The sequence below is a fragment of the Pan paniscus genome, chromosome 18, assembly GCF_029289425.2.
Source record: "Pan paniscus chromosome 18, NHGRI_mPanPan1-v2.0_pri, whole genome shotgun sequence".
In the NCBI taxonomy this organism is placed as follows: Eukaryota; Metazoa; Chordata; class Mammalia; order Primates; family Hominidae; genus Pan; species Pan paniscus.
The window spans coordinates 56,958,840-56,983,929 of record NC_073267.2 but is presented as its reverse complement, the minus strand read 5'-3'; the positions used below and the strand labels follow the sequence as shown (position 1 = coordinate 56,983,929).

At 36.8% G+C, this 25,090-nt stretch overlaps 1 protein-coding gene across 4 annotated transcripts in view; it reads right to left on the bottom strand.

The window, feature by feature from the left end:
• The window catches only part of PHKB (phosphorylase kinase regulatory subunit beta), a 240,443-nt gene that overhangs the window by 170,892 nt on the left and 44,461 nt on the right, over window positions 1-25,090 (bottom strand). For all 4 annotated transcript variants that reach the window (XM_008973202.5, XM_003819794.6, XM_008973201.6 and 1 more), the window contains 2 exons: window positions 19,175-19,282; window positions 15,344-15,424 (listed from right to left, as the gene is read on the bottom strand). In XM_008973202.5, coding sequence (XP_008971450.3) covers window positions 15,344-15,424; window positions 19,175-19,282 — 189 coding nt within the window. The remainder of the gene's footprint in view (window positions 1-15,343; window positions 15,425-19,174; window positions 19,283-25,090) is intronic.

Sequence of the window (25,090 nt, the reverse complement as noted above, 5' to 3'; positions counted from 1 at the left end):
TAAAATTCTGTTGAGACGTCTACGGAAATTTTGTTGAGTTTAGAGATTAATAATATAGCAAGAATCAATATCTTTACATTATTAAGCATTCTTGTGTATTGACATTATTTATGCTAATATTTATTTAGATCTTCATTTTATGATCCAAGTTTTATAATTTTGTCCATCTGCTATTAGGTTCTTTCCCAGGTACTTTAGAGTATAATATTTACTTTACATTAGACCAATTTTCTGACTAGTTATTGCTGCTCTATAGATAAAATAATTGCTCTCCATATGTTGATCATGTATCCAGCTTTACAACTATATTTTTAATGACTTTTAGTAGTTTATCTAAGAATTCATTTCAATTTACTGGAAATTCATTTTAATTCACTAGAAATGCAAACTTTTTCATTTCTGCCATTGCCATCCACACCTATTACTTCTTGCCTTATTGCTTTGGCTAGGTCACCTGTACAATGTTAAATAGGAGTTTAGCGGCCAGGCGCAGTGGCTTTCCCCTGTAATCCCAGTACTTTGGGAGGCTGAGGCAGGCGGATCACTTGAGGCCAGGAGTTCAAAAACAGTCTGGGCAAACCCCATCTCTACTAAAAATACAAAAATTAGTTGCGCATGGTGGCACACGCCTGTAATCCCAGCTACTTAGGTGGCTGAGACATGAAAATTACATGAACTTAGGAGGCAGAGGTTGCAGTAAGCCGAGATCATGCCACTGCAATCTAGCTTGGGTGACAGAGCAAGACTCTGTCTGGGGAAAAAAAAAAAAAAAGGAGTTTATATAATCAGTATCTCCTTTTCTTGTCCCTCAAACTAAAGGATCTGATTCTAATGTGATATCTGCTGTAGATTTTTGGTAGATATATTTTATTAGATTAAGAAAATTCCATTTTATTAGAATGCTTTTCATGAATAGGTGATGAATTCTTTGCCAAATATGTTTTATGCACCTATTGAAATGGTTATATGGTTTTTCTTTCTTCCTTAATTTGCTAATGTAACGAGTTACACTAATGGATGTTCTCATTTTACATCATCCTTGCATTTCTAAGATTAAACACTACCTGGTCCTGGCACATGATGCTAACTGACCACCAATGTCTAGTCTCTCTTCCTTTCTTGATAATAAAACCCTGATTTTTAACTTCATAAGGCTCCACAGCAGCAGGAATGGTTGTGTGACCAAGTTCTGGCCAATGAGATTACACAGATGTCATGGGACCAAGCTTCTAGAAACTTAAAAAATATGTATGTTTTTTAGGCTGGGTGCGGTGGCTCACGCCTGTAATCCCAGCACTTTGGGAGGCAAGGTGGGCAGATCATGAGGTCAGGAGATCGAGACCATCCTGGCCAACAAGGTGAAACCCTGTCTCTACTAAAATACAAAAAGTTAGCCAGATGTGGTAGCGCGTGCCTGTAGTCCCAGCTACTCGGGAGGCCGAGGCAGGGGAATTGCTTGAACCCAGAAGGCGGAGATTGCAGTGAGCCAATATCACACCATTGTACTCTAGCCTGGCAACAGAGCAAGACTCTGTCTCCAAAAAAAAAAAAAAAAAAAAAAAAAATTATTTTTTAAAGATTTTTGTAGCGATGAGTTCTTGCTTTATTGCCAAGGCTGGTCTCAAATTTTTGGCTTCAAGTGATCCTCCCAAATCAGCCTCCCAAAGACTTGGGATTAGAGATGTGAGCCACTGCACCTGGCCTAGAAACTTCTTTAAAGCCTCTTCTTTTTTGATTCTTACATACAAGTGTAGACATGATACCTAGAGGAATACCACCTATATTATGATTATTTGGATAAATGTCTCATGCCAAATACAGCAGAGGGATAGAAAAGGAATCCATATCCTTGATGACTGTTAAAGCCTAGGAAAACACTTCCAATCCCCAGCATTTTTGGTGTATAAAATAAATCCTGGCCAGGCATGGTTGCTCACGCCTGTAATCCCAGCATTTTGGGAGGTTGAGGTGGGTGGATCATGAGGTCAGGAGTTCAAGATCACCCTGGCCAAGATGGTGAAACCCCATCTCCACTAAAAACACAAAAATTACCCGGTGCAGTGGCAGGTGCCTGTAATCTCAGTTACTTGGGAGGCTGAGGCAGAAGAATCGCTTGAATCTGGGTGGCAGAGGTTGCAGTGAACTGAGATCACACCACTGCACTCCAGCCTGGGAAACAGTGAGACTCCGTCAAAATAAAAAGAAAAAAAAAAAAAGAAAAAGTCCTTTATTTATTGAAACCACTGTTCGATGGGTTTTCTTTTATTTGTAGCCAAGTGAAACTTTACATGATACCTTATCCATGACTCATTAACATTCTCATTCTCCATGTTTCCAAAAGAATACACGAAAAAAAAAAATATTGAGCCTGGTTTAAAATTTGATTTTTTCATACTAACCTCATCAACTTTTATAAAATTATACCAATCTCATAAAATTTATCGAGGAGCTTTTCCTATTTTATAAGGCAGGAGTTTTATCTTCCTTTAAGCTTTGATAAAATGTGCCTATTAACTAGCTAGAGAGCTATTCTCTTTTTGGAGAAGATGAAGAGAAAAAGGAAGATTTCTGAAAAATGATTTACTTTCTTCAAAGGCTACTGATTATGCATTCCTAGGGAGGTGAAATTGATTCTCAAGAGAGCAAGGGGCAAAAAAAATCTTAGCTATTATAATAAGGTCTGACCCTTCAAAGCTCAATTCTACCCAATAAAATGTTACTCTTTAGTATTTAATTTCTCACATTAGGGAGAATTTAAATTAAATAGTTTTCCCTTCCTTGGAGGCAACAAAAATAACAACAACAATAAAAAGCTTAAGAACTGTTATAAGTCTATTTCATTATTCTATTTCTTTCTAAGTCACTTACAGTAACTATTTCTTTGCTAAGGCTGCCATATAAAATACCATAGTCCGGGTGGCTTAAGTAACAGAAATTTCTCTTTCCACAGTTCTGACAGTGGGAAGTCTAAGACCAAGGTGTTGGCAGGTCTGGTTTCTCCTGAGACCTTGCTCTTTGGCTAGCAGAAGGCCATCCTCCTGCTGCTTTGTCCTCATGTGGCCTTTCCTTTGTGCACACACCCCCCTGGTATTCCTTTCTACATCAAAATTTACTTCCCTTATGAGGACACCAGTCAGAATGGATTAGATTTCACCCAAGGGCCTCATTTTAATTTACCTCTTTAAAGACCCTACCTTTAAAACATTATGTTTATATCTCCAAATAGTCACATTCTGAGGTAGCAGGGGCTACAGCTCCAACATATGAATTTTGATGGGACATAATTCAACCCAAAAGAGTAAATTATGGTGTTTCTAGAACACATTCCATTTGGAAAGTTTTAAAATTTATTGCCGTACACTTTCTTATAGCAGATTCCTTTTTTCTCTTTTAATCTCTACTTATTTACAGTTATGTTCTCCTTTTCATTGTGAATATTGTTTCTCTGTTTAACTCTTCCTTATCTGCTTGGTAAATTTTTTAAGAGGTCAGTTTATATTGTTAATCTTTTTTAAAAAATAAAGCTGTTGGTTTTGAGAGTCTCTATCCTACCTTTATATTTGATACCATTATTCCTATATTTATCTTTATTACTTTCTTCCTTCTACTTGCTTTGTGTTTACTAAGGCATACTTTTCCTAACATTTAAAATCTAATATTTAACTTATCAATTTTCCATCATAACTCTTTTCTACTATCTTCATGTGATATAGTTTGGATGTGTGTCCCCTCTAATCTCACGCTGAATTGTAATTCCCAGTGTTGGAGGTGGGACCTGGTTAGAGGCGAGTAACTCACGGAGGCAGATTTCTTATAAATGGTTTAGCACCATTCCCTTAGTGCTTTCCTCGAGATAGTGGGTGAGTTCTCATGAGATCTGGTGGTTTAAGACTGTGGCACCTCCCTCCCCACTCTCTCTTGCTCCTGCTCTGGCCATGTGACTTGCCTTCTCCTGTTTTGTCTTCTGCCTTGAGGAAAAGCTCCCTGAGGCCTCTCCAGAAGCTGAGCTGATGCCAGTGCTATGCTTATAGAGCCTGCAGACCTGTGAGCCAATTAAACGTTTTTTCTTTACAAATTACCCAATTTGTAAAGCAATGCAAGAACAGCCTAATACAACATTCAAGGCTAAAAACTGCTCACCAATAACACTTCCGCTATATGCTACAAGTATTGATATGATGTGTTTGCATTTTTGTTCCATGGTATTTCTCAATTTCCATTTTCATTTTTTCTTGAAAAACCATAAAATAAAAGCTATTTTTTTTTCTTTTTGCTTTTTTGTTTAAGAGATGGAATCTTGCTCTGTCACTCGGGCTAGAGTTCAGTGGTGTCCTGACAGTTCACTACAGCCTTGAACTCTTGACGATGGGGGCTGGTTGGGAGGGAAACCAGCTATATGATTAGAGGATTGAAACTTTCAGTACCAACTCTCAACCTCCAGGAAGGGGACAGGAACTGAAGGTTGAGCTTATCAGCAACGGTGAATAATTTTTTTTTTTTTTTTTTAGAAGAATCTCACTCTGTCGCCCAGGCTGGAGTGCAATGGCACGATCTCGGCTCATTGCAAACTCTGCCTCTTGGATTCAAGCAATTCTCCCTGCCTCAGCCTCGCGAGCAGCTGGGATTACAGGTGCCCGCCACCAAGCCCAGATAATTTTTGCATTTTTAGTAGAGACAGGGTTTCACCATGTTGGCCAGGCTGGTCTCGAACTCCTGACCTCAGATATCCATCCGCCTTGGCCTCCCAAAGTGCTGGGATTACGGGCGTGAGCCACCTCACCCAGACGGCCTAGTCATTTTTTTTAACCCAATTTTGAGGCCCTGGTTAGAGGCTGGTTAGTTCTTCTTGAGTAGCAGATCTATACCCCAACCACTTCCCGGATTAGCTCTCACACTGTACCATTATCTATCTACCCTAACTGCCCCAGGGCCAGCTATCCTACAAAGTGAGAAAACCAGTATACAGGAGCCACAGAAAGTACTCAAATTAGCTAATCCATAGGGAGCCCAAGAAACCTAGCTAACCCTCCCTTCCTCATTATGCTTTCATAAACTGTTCCCTACTGTTGAAGCTTGCTGTTCACCTGTCCTCTGGTACAACTCCCTGTGTGGCCCTACATGGGGGCTTTCATTCACAGCTATAAAAGACAAACAGAGTGCACTTCATCTAAAGATGAATAATGAAGAGTTAGGCATTTCACTTAAGATGAACAAAGATTTGTGCTTTTCATCGTTGCGTTGTTTTCGGCTAGCAAAAAAAATCCTTAAAGCTCATAAAACACACAGTGGGGCAGATTAATGGATTAACGCCGTAAGGTCATTTAGGGACCCAAGTTCCTTCCATCTCTTGTTCCCTAGGAGTTTTCTAAGGCAGGGGAGAAAAGAGTTATTTTTATGTATTTTGTACAAGATGTGTTTTGTTCAATTCAGATTGACAGTCATCATCTCTTCAAATAGTGCTTTTCCCCAATTCTCTCCATTTTGAAATAGATTTACCTTATTTCATATATTTTTTCCTATTTATACATCTCTTAACACTGATAGAAAGTAGTTATATTTTTAATGCTCTGCCTTATTGAAGAAAAAGCCACCCCTTTCCTAAAATAGTGATCATTTGTGGGTAAAAACTCCAGACATATTAAAATCAAAGAATAAATCTTTTCTCAACTAAACTGTATCTGCCTCCTGCTCAAAATATTAAAATAGTTTGTCCTTGGGGAATTCTCCCTCTCCTGCAGGTGACAAGTGAACCGTATGCAATACTAAAGAACTTTCATCCAAGGATTTCAAGATTTTAGGGAAAAAATGGATAATTTATGTAATTATAATAAAAATTCTACTGAAAATTCACAAACTTTGCCTGATTCAGAATACTAAAGCCAACTAAAAAGTAATAGCCACTTTTCAATACCACTAGATAACAAATAATATAACTTGATTTAAAAATTCCCATAAAAGAATTTTTTAAAAAATTTTAAAAGATTTTTAAAAATTGTAAGTGAGTCAAGTAGAATTTTCATGATATAGTAAAAAGAAAAATATTAAAGTGTTCCCTTTTAAGACTTCCCAGTCAGGCAACATGGGGATACTGAATGAAGGAATTTCAGAACTGGAAAAAATATCCTCAAAGAATGTTATTAGCAGATCAAACACAAATGAATACTAACGTTAGCCCCTAATCTTATCATCAGTAGCTTCATTCCCATGGTGGCTGAGAATATGTGGTCAATAGTAACTGATTCAAAATACACAGATACTGCAAAGAAAAAGGCACGCACCACCACTCTCAGGTAATTTTTGTATTTTTAGTAGATACAGGGTTTCACTATGTTGGCCAGGCTGGTCTCGAACTCGTGACCTCAGGTGATCCACCAGCCTCAGCCTCTCAAAGTGCTGGGATTACAGGCGTGAGCCACCCCACCCAGCCCGGTTGTATATTTCTGACACATGTTACAGAATGTCAGGCAGCCATTAAAAGGGTTGTATATAGATGTTTAAACGTAGCAAAATGTATGCAGCATATTAAAGTATTTTTTTAAGGCAGTTAAAAAACACATTAGGACTCCAGGGTTAATTGATCTTATAAAATGACTGAACTGCAGGATAAAAGGGTTTTCTTTGGCAGTAGGGGAAGGTACAAATATAAAGTTACATAAACAATAATTACTAAAAAACAAACGGAATCCAAATCACGGAATAGCAGAGGAAAGGCCTCAGGAAATCCAATTGTTCACACAAGCAGTAAGAATATTGACAAAACTCATCAAACTTTTTCAGAACTCCGGAAATTCAACAAGAGCATACAACGATCCGAGCATTAAATCAAGAAAAATGGCTGAAATCTCACTAAGTAGAGTGAGCTTTGGGGTATGTGAAATTGCCCTATTCTCAACCCTTCTCCCCGACTCTGTAGTAGGTTTATATATCAACAGCCACAAAATCATAGTACACATGAAGAACCAGCAGACTAGCAACAACATGAAGGAGGAGCAGAACAGCTTTAGAACTCCCCCAAATCACCATCTTAGTAAACTGTTACTATTTGAATGTCTGACAGCTCCTTGAACACAGGCATTAAGAGCTTTTCTTTAAATGATCTCAGAGCTCACATAGATGCAAATGGCCTTTTTTCTAGGCATATAAAGGAAATAATCAGTTGCAACCATTTAACACTGCAGCTGCCTAAAACAAATTTTCTTAAACCTGGGGATGAAGTGTCCACGGGGGCCACTGAAAATCTCCAACATATTCCTGGAAAGTCAGAAAGCTATGCACACACATAGGTGTGGGCCTATGGTAAGTAAAGACCTGAGCTAATACTCCCACACCTCTGGCTGAACTGGATGCTCTACAAAAGCAGGAAGTGAAAGCTCAAGTAGAATTGGGCACTTCCTATGAGAGCTTTCAAGTTATGCCTAACACATACAGTGAGAACCTCTGCAAAGGCTAGGAGACTGATTCGTTCAAAGCATTTAAGTAAATTCCTGTTCAATCATTAACTGACCAGTAAGCTAACTCAGCAAAGACCTCAATGGCCACCTATGACAAAGAATACATAATCACAGAAAATTTTCAGGAAAGATGCTAAACAAACAGGCAACTCCACAAATATAAACATCAACACCACCACACTTTGAAGTAGGGAGACCTGATTTCTGGAGTTAATATATTATTCTAAATGTCCAGTTTTAACAAAGAAAGATGAGACATGCAAAGAAACAAGAAATTGTGGTCTGTATATCTGAAAAATGAAATTAATAGACACTGTCCCTGATAAAGTCCAAACACTGGACTTACTAGACAAAGACTTTAAATCAAATATTCTAAATATGTTCAAAGGGCTGAAGGAAATCATGTACAAAGAACAAAAGGAACTCCTGAGAAAGATGTCACACCAAATAGACAAAATCAATAGAGACAGAAATTACTAAAAAAAAAAAAAAAAAATTGAGTTGAAAAGGCAATAATGTGAATAACCATGTTCAATAATGTACAGAGATCATACCAAGGATGTTTTCCCACCATCATGGAATGAAATTATAAATCAGTAACAGAAAGAAATTTAAAAATTCACAAATATGTGAAAATTAAAAACTGTACTACTAAATAAACAATGGGTCAAAGAAAAACTCACAAGAGAAATCGAAAAACACATTGAGATGAATGAATAAAAAAACCACAGAATATCAAAACTAATGGCATGCAGATAAGTAGAGGGAAATTTATAATTGAAAATGCCTGTATTTTAAAAAGAAGAATGATCTCAAGTCAATAATTTAATCTTTTAGCACAAGAAACTAGAAAAAATAAGAGAAAAATGAACCTAAACCAACCAGAAGGAAAAAAATAATAAAGACTAAAAAAATAAATAAATAAAATGGAGAAGAGAAAAATAATTTTAAAAATAAATAAAACCAAAAATTGATTTTTTGAAAAGGCTAACAAAAATCAATAAACCTTTAGCTAGGCTGACCAAGAAAAAAAAGGATAAGACTCAAACTATTAAAGGAAGGATGAAATAAGGGACATTAACATCAAGCTTAGAGAAATAAAGAGGACTTAAATAGGATACTATGAACTAATATGTGCCAACAAATTAGATAATCTAGATTAAATGGACAAATTCCTGGAGAAACACAAACTACTAAAACTGACTGAAGAAGAAATAGAAAATCTGAAGAGAAATGGTAATCAAAAACATTTCCATAAAGAAAATCCCAGACCCAGCAAGCTTTACTGATAAAATCTATCAAACATTTAAAGAATTAATACCAATCCTTCAAAAAATAGAAGAGGAAACATTTCCTAACCCATCCTAGGAGTCCATTATTGGCCCCGGTACCAACACCAGACAAAGGTATCTCATCCACATATATAAACCAACAAAACACAGAATGGATATATACCAATATCCATTATGACTATTAATGTAAAAATACTCAACAAAGTATCAGCAAATGAATGCAGTGACATTTAAAAAGGATTATACATCATGACCAAGTAAGATTTATTCCAGATATTTTAGATGGGTTCAAAATAAGAAAATCAATCGATGAAGTAGTATATATCAATTAAATAAAAAACAAAAATCACATAATCATCTCAACAGATATAGAAAAAATATTAAAAATCTAACAACTTTTCATGATGAAAGCACACAAGAAACGAGGACTAGAAGGAAACTTTCTCAATCTGATGAAGGGCATCTCCAAAAAAACCCACAGATAACATTTTTCTTTTCTTTCCTTTTTTTTTTTGAGACGTAGTTTCGCTCTTGTTTCCCAGGCTGGAGGGCAATGGCACAATCTCAGCTTACCACAACCTCCGCCTCCCGGGTTCAAGCAATTCTCCTGTTTCAGCCTCTCCAGTAGCTGGGATTACAGGTGTACGCCACCACGCCAAGCTAATTTTTGTATTTTTTAGTAGAGACAGGGTTTCATCACATTGGTCAGGCTGGTCTTGAACTCCTGACCTCATGTGATCCACCTGCCTCAGCTTCCCAAAGTGCTGGGATTACAGGGGTGAGCCACCGCACCCAGCCCACAGGTAACATTTAATGGTGAAAGATTAAAAGGTTTTGCCCTAAAATCAGGAACAAGACAAGGATGTCCACTCGCAGCCCTTATTTTCAAGATTGTATTGGAGCATCTATCCAGGGAAATTAGGTAAGAAAAAGATTTAAAAGCCATCCATATTGGATATGAAGAAGTAAACTATTACTATATGCAAACGACATAATATTCTACATAGAAAACCTAAAGAATTCATAAAAACGATTAAAGCTTAAACACGAGTTCAAGATTGCAGAACACAAGATCAATTTATAAAAATCAAATGAATTTCTATATGATAGCAATGAACATTCTGATAATAAAATTAAGAAGCTCCATTTAACCTAGTATACAAAATAAAATATGCAGGAAGAACTTAAAAGAATGAAAGAATAATGTATTAAAAACTACAAAACCACATTAGAAGAAATTTTAAAAGACTTATGACACCTAAAGCACAAGCAACAACAACAAAAAATTAGATAAATGGGACTTAATCAAAATTAATAAAAAGCTTTGAGCTTCAAATGATATTATCAAGAAAATGAAAACACAACCCATTCTCTGTTTTCCCCACAATAATATGGACTGCATGATGTTACAGACTAAACTCTTTTTTCATTTTTATATTCTCACTGTTTGGCCCATTATGGAAACTCAATAAATGTTTATCAGATAGTTGTATAATCCATGCAAGGATGCATGAACAAATAGAAACAACTATACATGAATAAACCTGTAAGCCTTAGGTCTCTTTGGCTGCCTTTGAAGCTTGAATATGATGTTGCCACATGACATATATGTCACTCATATCTGTACAGGTTAAACAGAGATCTAACACTCACTGTCAGCATAGAAAATGAACTCTTGAGTCAGACTACTTGGTTTAAATCCAAGCCCTGCCACGTACTACATGTGCGACCTTGATAAGCCACTTAGTGGCTCTCTGCATTATTTTGGTCATTTGTAAAATGAAGATAGTAACTGTACCTACCTGACAGAGTTGCTGTAAGGATTAAATAAGTTTTTCTATATGCAAAGCACTTTGAACAGTGACAGCACATAAGTTCTATATAATGTTAGTCATTATTACTATTGCTACATATAATTTTAGAAACAAGGACAGTGTTATCTTTCTATTTTTAGAGGAAAAACCATCCATAAATAGTTTTGAACAACTTACTTATTTCTCTGTGTAAACTGATGACAAGCAGGAGCTAAGAATACCTTATAATGCCTCTAAGATTACTTATAGAAAAGATTTGTTCCAACTTTTGAGATAGAAACCCCTGAAGTTCAGCCTGATAACCATCTCATAGCAAAAGGTAGAATCTAGGACACAAAGCTTCCATACAACAAATAAAAGCCAGAAAAAAAATTTAATATTTTAAAGAGAAAACATGTACACAAAACATGTACACAAAAACATGTACACAACAACTTAGTAAATAGTAATAGAAAATAATAGAATAAAATACCTATCTTTAAAATAAAAGTCTTAGTATACAAGGAAAAAAAATCCCACCTTAAAAAATCTCTCTAATGAAGTTCAACTAAAAACTACTGTTAAAAATAGCAGGCTGGCTCCCGATCATACGTAACTCCTAGTATCTAAGCCCTTGTGTAAATCCTGCCTACACTGAATAGGGATAACTTGTGTAATAAATAGGATACCGTATAAATGTGACTTCTGAGGCTAGGTCATAAAAAGCACTGTATTTTTTATCTTGTTTTCTTGGGTCACTTGCTCTGGAGGAAACCATCTGCTATGTCATGAGGACACTCAAAGCAGCTCAGTTGGAAAGGTCTCTTGCTAATAACAGCTGGGGAGAAACTGAGGCTTCCTGCCAACAGCCATATGACTGAGCCATCTCAGAAGAGGGTCTTCCAGTCTCAGTAAACCCTTCAGATGAGTGCAGAGCCAGCTGACATCTTAAGTGCAGCTTCATGAGAGACCCCAAGCCAGCACCACCCAACTTAGCTGCTCCCATATTTCCAGACCCATGGGCTGTGAAATAATAAATGTTTAATCTTTTAAACTAAGTTCTGAGGTAGTTTGTTACATAGCAAAGATGACTAATATAATAAGAGAGAAATTCCATGTGTCATCCAATCTGAAACATGACATACTTGAAAAGAGCTGCTAGGTCATATGGTAGAAAACATCTTTGCAAAAAAAAGTAAATGACACATGAGTTCATAAAGGGGACTTCCACAGGTCTTATGTTGAACAAGCACCTACAGTTTTGTGCACAATTTTTATTATAAGGCTTGCAACCTAAATGTGCTCTTAACAACTTTCATAAGAGACATAAAAAAGTATCTCAAACACAAAACAAAATTTCATTGTTATACAAATTTGAGGGGGTACTTTGACTTTAAATGAAGTAAGTTTCTCTGGACCCACTTCTAAATGATTTCTTTCTTATTTCTATGAATCTACTTTTAGAATATTTATTAATGGAGAATGTCATGAAACGAGACATGGAACGCCACGTAGCAGTTCATTACTTTGCCCCCCTCCAACAGATGTAAATAAGTTATCTCTATCAAAAGGATTGACTTAGGTAAATTTATATTTAGGTCTAAGTTTAACATATATGATGAGTTTCTCTCTAGATGAAGAAAGCAAACGGCAGTACAAGGGCAGAACTACAGAACTTTGTCTTTTTCAAAGTTTTTATTTTTAATAAAAAAATGAGTATGACCAATATACACAGCAAGACTATTACAGACACCAGGAAATACTGATACCAAGGAAACATGGTACGCCTGTGTAGGCAACGAAAGATGTTAGAAAATTAGCACACATTACTGTGCCTGCCCTTAGGAAATACATTCTGCAGCAAAGTTCATCACCACAAACATGGCCACTCAGTAGGTTCACTGCCCCTTTGTAATGGTGCACATGACCCTTAAGACCATGGCCCTCTCCCAAAGGAACTACAGTATAGATACAAATTTTATAAGAACAACAGAACCAGTAAAGGTATGATGAGCTGCAAAAGAAAGGCTTATGAAAAACCCCAAAGTCCAGACAATGCAGTACCTATATTTCATTACATGTGTATGTATGTGTATGTGTGTGTGTGTGTGTATGTGTGTGTGTGCACATATGTATATCTCCAAACTCTGAATTCTTCAATCCTAAGAAAAAGAAGCATTAGGGCAAATTTTAAATTTTATAGTAAATAGAGAAGGAGATAAACGGTAATCCCACTGACACCCTGGGTCCTTAGATTGTCTTAAAATGTGAGTATAACTAGGAACTGAAGATGTGGTAGGGTTATGAACTAGCCAAACCAGAGCCTAAGATACAGTTAAAAAAGAAAAGGCTTCCAAGTCATACCACTTTTCAAAGAATTGAATCCTCTGAGATCTTTAGATAAAAAGAATTTCATTAACTGATTCTATGCAGGTCCATTTACTGCCTCTCCATATGATCCAACACATTATATAGAATCTCAAGGAAAAAGATGGTGAGCAGAAATGACATGTTTTATTACTCTAGGATTTTTAAGTGTACATATTGAAGGCTATTGATAATTAGCTGCATAAAAACTTCACATATAGTAAATAAAAACCATAAGGCCAAGAAAAACCACAAATAAGAAATTTTGTTAAAAAAAGCAGTTTAAGAAGGTAAGGAAATATCCAAAAATTTTAAAGCTTACATAAGCCATATAAAACCAAATGGAATGGCTAAAGTGATATAATATTCATGAAAAATGGCAGTTGACAAATAAAAATACAAAATGAATTATGACATATATTGAGAAAGCAAAAAGTAAAATTTTTACAATTAAAAATAAATTACTAAACAAGGCCAGGTGCAGTGGCTCCCAGATGTAATCCCAGTACTTTAGGAGACTGAGGTGGGCTGATTGCTTGAGCCCAGGAGATCAAGAACAGCCTGGGCAACATGGTAAACCCATCTCTACAAAAAATACAAAAGAAATTAGCCGGGCATGGTGGTGTGCATCTGCAGTCCCAGCTACTGAGGAGGCTGAGGTGGGAGAATCACCTGAGCCCAGGAAGCTGAGGCTGCAATGAGCTGAAACGGTGTTACTGCACTCCAGCCTGGGCAGACAGAGTGATACACTGTCTCAAAAAAAAAAAAAAAAAAAAAAATTACTGAACAAAACAAAGCCACTTGTAAGCAATATTAGCTGCCACTAATTGTAAACGGTTATCATAAGATGTTCCACAGGGATCTAGGATATTTCTCCCAGTGCTTTGGAGATGTTATGGGTGGAAAAATTGAGAAGCTAAGTGGGCTGGTTCTGGAAGGCCTCCTCTCCTCAGTCAGAGTCATGCCTCTTTTATTTGTTTTATATATTGGCATGCTCTTTAAGATTGATCTAAAACAGGAGTTTCCCAGCTCCTCTCCCTTATTTGTTTTATATTTTAGCATGCTCCTTAAAATTGGACTAAAACAGGAGTTTCCCAGCTCCTCCCTGACCCCAAATGCTTGAATAATCCCACTTCACAATATTATAAACACTAACAATTATTTGGATGAAATGAAACCATAGAATTCTTTGACAAATCAAATAGAAGAAACCATACTGGGTATTATTAATTTCTTACGACCATAATTTCTTCTTCATTATTTATCTTCACTTCTAAATAGAATTTATTTATTGTATGAGACTATAAACTCATACACTGTAAGTGTGTATGAGAATATAAACTACTAGAGGGCAGGGCTACATGCACCTATTTTGTAGTACCCTCAGTACGGTCCAATGACAATTTTGGTGTTGAGTGTCTGATGTAATTGTTCTCCCTTGCATGGATCACAGAAGAGGAATAGTAACAAACATGTATAGTACATCTACCCTTTCACAGAGTTCTCACTGCATGTACCAAATAATAAAAGCTTTTTTGCTCCCACTGTGGCACATTTCAAAGTACATCAGCGCATGTGCTTTTGTGTTTGTTCAAGCATTAATGCCTGTGAAAGAAATGCTTCTCATCTTTGGGATATGAATTCTTTACAATTTTCCTAATAAGAATAAGAACATGGTATTTGTCTTTTGAAAAACATGAAGAACCCTACCGAGATCCTACAAATAAAAATAATATAACAGGATAAAAGTTTCTCTTTACTTTTCAAAGGGTGAGTTATGAAATGCAACGATGTAAAACAAAAAAAAGAGGCCGGGCACGGTGGCTCACGCCTGTAATCCCAGCACTTTGGGAGGCCGAGGTGGGCGGATCACAAGGTCAGGAGATCGAGACTGCCTTGGCTAACGTGGTGAAACCCCGTCTCTACTAAAATACAAAAAATTAGCCAGGCATGGTGGCGCGTGCCTATAATCCCAGATACTTTGGAGGCTGAGGCAGGGGAATCGCTTGAACCTGGGAGGCAGAGGTTGCAGTGAGCTGAGATCATACCACTGCACTCCAGCCCCGTGACAGAGCAAGACTCCGTCTCAAAAAAAAAAAAAAAAAAAAGACAATAATTGAGAAAATCTGCAAATGTTATTTTGCTTTCATTGTTACTAAAATTTTTTAAAAGTTATATGTTTTATTTTAGATCACCTGAAATAGAGTCTTCACGGGAGTAAAGTTTTACAACCTGTTACACATTGTGTTCATTTTAAAAGTGCAATGCATTGAAGATATAAAGACTTTTTCATTCAACAACCAACATCTACTATCTGATTATATAAATGTAACAGGAATACATTTTACATAAACTAAAAATAAGTTGTGAAAACTAAAAAAAAAAAAATAGATATTTTCAGAGGTGAAATTTAGTAGTAGAAAATTTGGGGAAATCATACCTCATCAGTGTTGTAGATAATCTGAAGTCCTGAGGAAATCATTTCCACAAGGTAAAGGAGATAGAGTGACACTGCATTTATCTGCAACAAACAGAAACATTAAAAGGTTAAAGGAAACAACCAAAACAAGTTATAAAATTAATTAATTAAGGCTAAAATTACAAGTCATTTGCTCTAATAGTGTCATAAAACTATTTCCTTTCCTACTGTGAAATAAAGGTGTTGTGAATTTAGTTCATAATAAAAATCCCAGCTTTGTATGTAAAATTCTAAATTCTCAAATTCATTGTAATGGATAACACTGGATTAGGGAAACGGCTTCAAATAAAACTGTTAACAACTGTTTCTACATCATTTGTTTTCTTTACATGGCAAAAAGAACTTTGAAAAAAATAGGAATATATCATTTGTTTTTTAAGATTTATTTTCAAGCTTTGGGTCTAAAGTACTTCTACTCTACTTTGGAATAGTTTTGCCCCACGGGCAGTATGAAATGCCAATCCATCTCAAATACATGGAAATGGAAAAAGATATTTGGTAAGCAAGACACTATGATGATGCCAGTACCCCATAAACAATAGGAAGTGCATCTTGAAAACAGTCTTATATTCAATGAATACAGAATTTCTGTAAACAACTGCAGGAACATATTAATGTTAATGGTATAACATAATTTAAAACATGTTTATGAACAAATTAGTTTATGAACAAAGGAGGTATTATTTTAGTGTATTAAAAATAGATATTTTATGATCTAAACAAAAAAATACTAATATCACTTTAACAAAAAAGGATACTCACAGAATCCTGAATGGGATGTGTGAATTGTCTCAGGTAAAGAAGCAGGAAACGTACGTGCCACAACAGGCACAACCCTTGTGTGGTTCATTTAAGGTGTCAATTTGACTGGATAAAGGGATACCTAGACAGCTGGCAAAGCATTATTTCTGGGTACATCTGTGAGGATGTTTCTGGAGGAAGCTGGCACGTGAGTTGGCTGTCTGAGTGGGGAAGACCTATTCTCAAGGTCGGCAGGTGCCACCCAATTGACTGGGGGCCACCCAGATGGAACAAAAAGGCAGAGGAAGGGTGAATTCTTGCTCTCATACACCCTTCTTCTCCTGCCTTTGGACATCAGAACTCCAGGTTATCCAGCTTTTGGCTCCAGGGCTTCCATCAGTGGCTCGCTGGGCTTTTGGGCCTTCATCCTCCAACAGAGAGTTACACCACTGGCTTGTATGGTTCTGAGGCTTTCAGATGTGGACTAAGCCACATTAGTGGCATCCTTGCTTTTGCAGCTTGCAGATGGCCTCTCGTGGGACTTCTCAGCCTCCATAATTGTGTAGGTCAATTCCTCTAACCTCTCCTTCCCTCCCTCCCTCTCTCTCTCTGTCCCTCTCTCCTCTCCTCATCCTATTAGTTCTGTCCCTTTGGAGAACCCTGACCAATACACCTTGAAAACACAATGCTAAATTTAAAAAGCCAGTCACAAAAAGATCATTTATTGTATATGAAACGCCAAGAGTAGGCAAATCCACAGGGACAGAAAGACTGGTTGCTGCCTAGAGCTGGGGGGCTTTGGAGAATATAGGGAATACAAAGTTTCTTTTTGCAGCCTAATGGGTACAATGTTTCTTTCTGGGGTGATGACAATGTTCTAAAATTTATAGTGATAATGGTTGAGAAACTCTGAATATACTAAAAACCATGAAATTATATACTTTAAATAGGTGAATTACATGTTACGTGAATTGTATCTCAATAAAACTGTTATTAAATAAGTAAATTTTTAAAAAGGCAGTGAAAAACTTTCAGCCAGGAAACTGTAAGCATGAGTTAAAAACAAAGAGAAAGCAAGATGTAATTTTGTTTCCATAGAATTCTAACACAGATTATTTCCCTCTGACAGCCCCAGTGGCTATGTCTCCCATGACTCTCCTCCAGCCCAACTGAGTAACAGATGGAAAATTGGGGCAGAAAATTATTGGTGCCCTGGAGGCTTTGGGCAGAGGAGCCCAGGGCTTGGCACTGCTGGTGGCCCTCTGAGGAACCAGGCTGATTCTGGGTGTCTCCTGACTTCCTGGCAGTCAAGAGTCCATTGGATATCAGGGTCTTGTCAAGGTCCAAGTGGGCCACACAGGAAGATGCAGTAGTCTGGTTTTAGGTTTTTTAGACTTACACTAACATTTTTGTGACTCTTCTTAAAACATGATTGCATGGTGAGAAGGGTTTTATCCCACTGCCAGGCTCCCCTAGATGTTCTCTTACAGCATTGACACAAGCCTGTCAAAAATGACTTCAAAGAAATTTCACTCCTATGGGCAGCCTTTTACAGGGACCTCTAAGAGCTCTCTGCTCTGACTTGTGGGATGCTTCTGTAAGAAAATGTCAGTACATGGCAAGTTGTAAAGGGACTGCCACATAACAGGTTGACCAAAATTTATTTAAGGCCAACTATGTGCCAAGCACTGAGCTGAATCTGGGATACAAAGATAAATAAGCTATTATCTTCTGAAAACCCTACTTCTGATAGCAAACATATTTATCAAAGGAAACGGCACATAAAATCTGATTAAAGGTTAAGGTTGAGAAACTACATATTCATGTAACACTAACTCTCCAAGGAGCTGTTTACAAATAAGTACAAGAGTTTTTCCTGCATATAAATGAGAGCACCGCACTTTCTGTGTTTAGAGAAGACATACTAAAGTAAGACATTTCAGGTATCTAAAGTGAGAGGGACTATAAAAAGGAGATACTCTTAATTTAGTAAGGAATAGATGAATAGTTAAGTACTCTGTCCCAAAGACAGAGAACCAAATGATGAGCAGAAAATCAATTAAACATAAATAGAATATATTTGTATCCCAGAAACAACAGACTGTCCAGCTAAAAAACAATACACTGATGTGAGAGGGGAATAAAATGAAAAAAATATATCTAAAACCTCCAGTGTGTTCTAAGCATAGGTATAAAATTTAATATATTATATAAGACAAGATTTATGGACTTCAGAAATACCTTTTGGAATTACATTTCAGTGGCATGTTTTTAGCTTTACTGAAGGATGATACATTAAGAAATGAACTGCTGTGTAACAAAACTGATTTGCTATTACACCACTGTGAACTGTCTTTTTTCCCCTAGTTCCTAAATGTTGAAATTCTTCTAAATTTGATAACATGTAAAAACTTTTGTCACTGAAAGAACTGTAGGCTTCCTTCTTTTGCACATAAATAATTTTATAATCTATCCATTTACCCTTTTTGCTTGAAGACCAAGAATTCACTCGGATTTCATGTTCAATTGCCACAACTAACTCAGCCCTGGTGGCTGCCATTTCACCTTCTTCTCTGTTTCAGGGTTGATTCTATACTTCTATTTTGAACAATTTATAGAATCTAATTTGAAAATTATTTTTTAACAGCCTCAAATCTTCTATGACAGGGCTCCCCCACCCCTGGGCCACAGACTGCTATGGGTCCACGTCCTGTTTGGAATGGGGCCGCACAGCAGGAGGTGAGCAGCAGTGAGCAAGCATTACAGCCTGAGCTCTGCCTCCTCTCAGATCAGCAGTGGCATTAGATTCTCAGAGGAGTGCAAACCCTATTGTGAGCTGCACATGCCAGGGATCCAGGTTGTGCTCTTCTTATGAGAATCTAATGCCTGATGATCCGAGATGGAACGGTTTCATCCCAAAACCATCCAGCCCCTACCCCATCCGTGGAAAACTTGTTTTCCACAAAACTAGTCCCTGGGGCCAAAAAGGTTGGGGATCACTGTTCTATGCTATATAATATAAGGAGAATAAAATGTATAATCTCTTTTTACCTGAAGATGACCATATTCCTCATAGGAGAGCAACTCATCTCCTGTATGCACATTGAAAACAGAGTGAAGACATGTTGTTGGGCGTGGATCCTGCTTAAACTGCTGGACCTAGAATGAAATATAAAATTAAACAACATTAGTAATTCATAAACTTATCCAAGACTATAGATTAAAAGCTATTTTTCATGAAACTTTTTAATGAACAAAGCTAAGGCAGAGGACCGAACAAAGCAGAAACGTTACCTTTTCTCAAGAAAAAATACAAAAAGTTCATAACTACTAACTTGATAGAGTTAACATGATTCTCAATTGATATTTCACACGCACAGCAACTCAGGTATAGTATGGAGCAGGTTAATGTAGTAGCAATGGCTTTTGCAATGTTTTGCATCTTATTTTGTTTTAGAGTAAAATTCTGCTTTATGTTGTGAGACAGGATTTCAGTGATTGTATTCCACTGAACTGTTATTTGGAAATGCCTACATGACACTCATAATGAAAAAGGACCACAGGCCAATTCTAGTTCAGTAAGTGTTCAAATTTCAAATACAATTTCTTTCTCTAAGGGTCGCAAATTTTAACGTATGCTACTATTAACATGCTTTCATTTCCCCTTCCATATATATTGTACTCTCATTACTAAGGCACCAACTCTAAGAGAATATAGGCCATGCCATTATTTATTAGCTAGACATAAAATTTTACCATTTTAGAATAAGTAAATACCTAAATAATCCAACAGAAAAACTCTGGGGACCAAAAAATCCACCCATTTCTTTACGGCCTGTTCAATTCAACATGGCAAACATTTACTGATGCCAATGATGTGACAAGTACTGTGCTAATTCCTGGAAGTCTGAGATAAATAAGAACAAAAAAATGAATTCAAAGATATATACCTCTAGGTAAATGCAATAATTTACTTCTCTTTTAAAGAGAAATAAGAGAAATAAGTGATGATAATACCTAAGTGGTTGCAATCTTGCCTTGTTTCAATTCACTATGAAACTATATAGAACCATCTTTTCTTCTCCATCTTTAAAAATTCTTCTTCTCCTTAAAATACTATCTTAAAAAAAATCTTCTTTTATACTTTTTGAACCCTCACCAAAATTCCTTCCTCTGGACTCCCACATCAATGCAGTTGTCACTCAATTATTTTTCCTGTTTTATACTTTTACTAGCTGTGTGTATCTCCCTGTGAAATCATATAATACACATTTGGTCTACCTTCCTAGTTCTGGGCACACGGCTCCAAGAACCCTTCGAATTTCCTGAGCAACAGGGGCAAAAAGAATGTCATTTGTTCATATAAGTCCCTATCAACCATACCTGAGTTTTTGCTAATAATGTGACTCTTGATAGGTCCCTAGATAGCTTCAAGATGGGGGACTGATTGACAGAGGAACCAACCAAGGGATCAGAGGGTTGGAACTTTCAGCTCCTCACCTCCACTCCTTACTTCAGGGGACGTGCAGAAAGGAAAAGCTGGTGATTGAGTCAATCACCAATAGCCAGTGATTTAATCAATCATGCCTACATAACATGGTTGCTATAAAACCCTAGATGATGATGTCTGGAGGGCTTCTGGGTCAGTGAACACATCTGCATGCCAAGAGGGTAATGCACCGCAGATACCACGGGGACAGATGATCCTGTGCTCAGGACCTTCTGCACCTTCTACCACTTCATCTGGTGTTTGCTTATATCCTTTAAAACAAACTGGTAATAGTAAGTAAAGTGTCTCCCAAGTTCTGTGAGCTGTTATAACAAAGTATTGACACCAAGGAATTATTATAGCCAAGTCAGAGAGAATTGTGGGTAGCCTGGGGATCTACTACTTACAATTGGTGTCGGAAGCTGGGGGTAGTCTTGTGGGACTGAGTCTGAACCTATAGGATCTGTTTTAACTCCAGGTCATTACTGGAAGAATTGCAACAAACTGTATATACCCAGTTGGTGTCTCAAATTCGAGAACTGCTTGGTATGGAAAATCCACACATTTGGTGTCAGAAGTGTCATTAGTAGAGAAACAGTATTGCTGTAGAGTCCCAGTATCTTGTAAGCTTCTAGAAGCTATGCTGTCCAACATGGTAGCCACTAGCTACATGTGACTAATTAAATTAAATTACAATTAATTATATTAAATTAAATAAAAAATTAAGCTCTTCAGTCACAATGGCCACATTTCATGAAATCAATAGCCACATGTCACTAGTGGGTACTGTATTGCTCAAGAGTAATATGGAACATTTGTATGCTCATAAAAAGTTCTATTGGGCAATATTGTTCTAGAGGGAGGTTACATCTTTACCATCTCCAAGTGCCCTACACAAACAAATACAGCCCTCCTTATGATTAAAGAACCTAATCAGCAAAATAAAAGTCTGAACCTATCAGTATGTAATCAGGACCTAGAGAATGGGTACAGTTAGGGATGTAAGTTCTCTACTGATAAAGTGACAAAGCCATCTGGTGTTAATTCAGAGAAGATGACTATCCCTTCTCAATATCTGAAACTGCTGGCAGTAATCTGAACCTACACAAATAGAAATCAATGTGGTCACTCTTTTTGCACTATTATCTCGAAGTCCTGAATATTATGCTGAGCTCCTATATAAAAAATAGGTAAAATTGAAGCAAAACACATTTTAACCACTTGATACAGATCTAAAAGGATAAGGTTTTATCAGTTTAATAAAGTGACTCCTGCAGTTGACAAGGTGGTGTTTGTCATTTGTCTTCAAGACATGCAAGAACCCAGCAGGACAATTTATATTCAATCACTATGTCAGGGGAAAAGCAACTACTAAATGATTAAAGTTGCTCAAATGGGGGATTACATAAGTACATTTTGAGTTTTAAAGCCATTAAAAGACAAGTAATTTAAAATTTCAGAAAAAAATAAGGTCCAAAGTATAAGCTTTGAAGATTAACGGGGCATGCTGTATGTCAATTACAAACAAAAAGTTCTCTTGAAAGCAGTCAAAAACAAGAGGATGCTAATTAGTATTTTGTATGATTCTGGCATCTGGCAAGTAAAAATAAAGATAATAATTAAAGCAAAAGTTTCTAGACTAAAATAAATCTAGAATAATGCCTCTTCCACTCATATTTTGCTTAGATTTTTCCTGAAAACCTTTATTATTGTGAATAAACAGTTTATCATTTGGGAAGAGGTAATTGAATATTTTGTCATTCATTTTTAACTTGTAGCCTTAAAACATTCATTTGGAGAAAAAAATCTTCTCATAAGGGAATCCTGGAAAAATAAATTTTATAAAAGTTAATGATTTCTCATTAATTAGAAACTAGCATTTAAAAAAAATTTTCAGTAGATAGATACAGCAACATTTATAGCCTATTATAAAGCAAATGTCTGCCCTCCAAACTAATTGCAGATTGAATCAACTCTGAAAAACTCTGAATGCCTCTCCGTAAGCAGAATTATAAAAGACAGTAAATAAGAGAATAGGTATCTGCACACTGAGAGGTAAAACATAGCTGACATTAATAAGCAGGCATTAAGATAAGTGTCAAGACAATAAAACCCAGAAAACAGACTGCTCTAAATTCTTTAAATAAATCAAGAATAAGTCTTTGTATTCACTCAAATTCGTAATCAACTTAAAATATCTCTTTTAGCTAGTATTTTTAGAAAATACCTCAGGAAGCATGTTTTATGATGAGAAATCAATAGAAGTGGAGAAGGGAGACTTTCTAGGTCATGATTTTACTTCAAAAGACAACATGAGGCTAGAGGTCAAACAGTGAATGAACACTACAAATGTGCTTTGCTTCAGTTTCAAGGGAAGACCAACACAGAAATATTTCACATTTTAAGATATGTTTATATTTCCTCTTGCAACAGTATTGTAAAGGAAATGGCCAAGACTGGAGGAAAAGAACGGCAAGCAGCAACAAGATGTGAAGGTATGGTGAGAGGCTTTGAGCTGGGTGCATGCTTCAATCTCCCTGAGTCAGTCCCTCACACTCATATGCACTAGAATAATATACTCCTTACATTTCATATTTACATTAATGGTCTATATCATAGCTACATAGGAAAGAAATGATAATCCCTTGTAATTTAAAGAATGTAAGATAGCTTAACTGGGCCAGACATGGTGGCTCATGCCTGTAATCCTAGCACTTTGGGAGGTCGAGGTGGAAGGATTGCTTGAGCCCAGGAGTTCGAGACCAGCTTGGGCAACCTAGTGAGACCCTGTCTCTATTTTTAAAATTAAAAAACAAAAACAACCTTAGGTCACACTCAAACTGTATCAAAAGAAAACATATTACAATTGTGATGACTGGTTAATAAGGTTGAGTAAGAAATGCCATTATAAAGTCAAAACACCTTTGTAAAGTCAAATCTCAGTAGAAAAGGCCACTAACAATTGGCTAATGGCCAGGTGCTAATGGTCTACATCATAGCTACATAGGAAAAAAAAATGATAATCCTTTATAATTTAAGGAATTTAAAGTAGCTTAAGTTGGCCAGGCATGGTGGCTCACGCCTGCAAGCCTTGCACTTTGGGAGGCTTAGGTGGAAGGATTGCTTGAACCCAGGAGTTCAAGACCAGCTTGGGGAAACATGGAGAAACCCTGTCTCTACAAAAAATACAAAAATTAGCTGGGTGTGTTGGTGCATGCCTGTAGCCCCAGCTACTTGGGAGGCTGAGGTGGGAGGGTTGATTGAGCCTGGGAGGTCAAGGCTGCAGTGAGCTGTGATTACACCACTGCATTCAAGCCTGGGTGACCCAGAGAGACCTTGTCTCAAAAAACCAGCCAAACAACAATAAAAAAACCAACTGGCTAACCGTGCCACAAGGAAAAAACCTTAATCCAAGCTTGTCAACCCGCAGAGCATGACAGCTTTGAATGCAGTCAAGCACAGATTCGTAAACTTTCTTAAAACATTATGAGATTTGTTTTGCAATTTTGTTCTTTTTTTAGCTCATCAGCTACGGTTGGTGTTAGTGTATTTTATGTGTGGCCCAAGACAATTCTTCTCCTTCCCATATGGCCCAGGGAAGCCAAAAGATTGGAAACCCCTGCCTTAAACTAATACATTATTAGACTTCCTTCTGATAATTCTACTTTGTCAGCTTGTTTGGCAAACCCATGAAAGTCATGATTTTGATTTTCACAATGTGTCCTAGACAGAAAAGTTGAATTCATAAAGACATTATGCATTCATGAAATGATACAAATGAAATAAACAATAACATCTCACACTTAGGAAAAAATTAACTTTAATCACAATTATTTCAACATAACATATGACATACTAGTTTAATTCCAGTATGTCAATCTGTGACATACTACTTTATTTCAAGCATCTGAAAAACCTTTGCAATATTGATTTGTACAAATCTCAATAGACAAATTAAAGGTTTTTCATATGTCTCTATTATCAGCTTATGAATAAATATACTTTTTCTCTATAACATTTTCTTGTGGCCATATTCTGGTAGCAGAATATTAATGATTTTTTTTTATTTTGACTTGAATTACAGGCCTGAAGAAGAAGACTTGTTATCACTCTTTTTATTATTTTTTTCTTTCTTTCTTTTTTTTTTTTTTTTGAGGCGGAGTCTCACTCTGTTGCCCAGGCTGGTCTCGAACTCCTGACCTCATTACCTGTCTGCCTCAGCCTTCCAAAGTGCTGGGATTACAGGCGTGAGCCACCATGCCCAGCTTATTATTTTCTCTTTTTTCTTTTTTTTTTTTTTTTGAGACAGTTTCCTCTCTGTTGCCCACGCTGGGAAGCAATGAGATCTCAGCTCACTGCAACCTCTCCCTCCCAGGTTCAAGTGATTTTGTGCCTCAGCCTCCTGAGCAGGTGGGACTATGGGTGCGCACCACCAAATCTGGCTAATTTTTGTATTTTTGGTAGAGACGGAGTTTCAC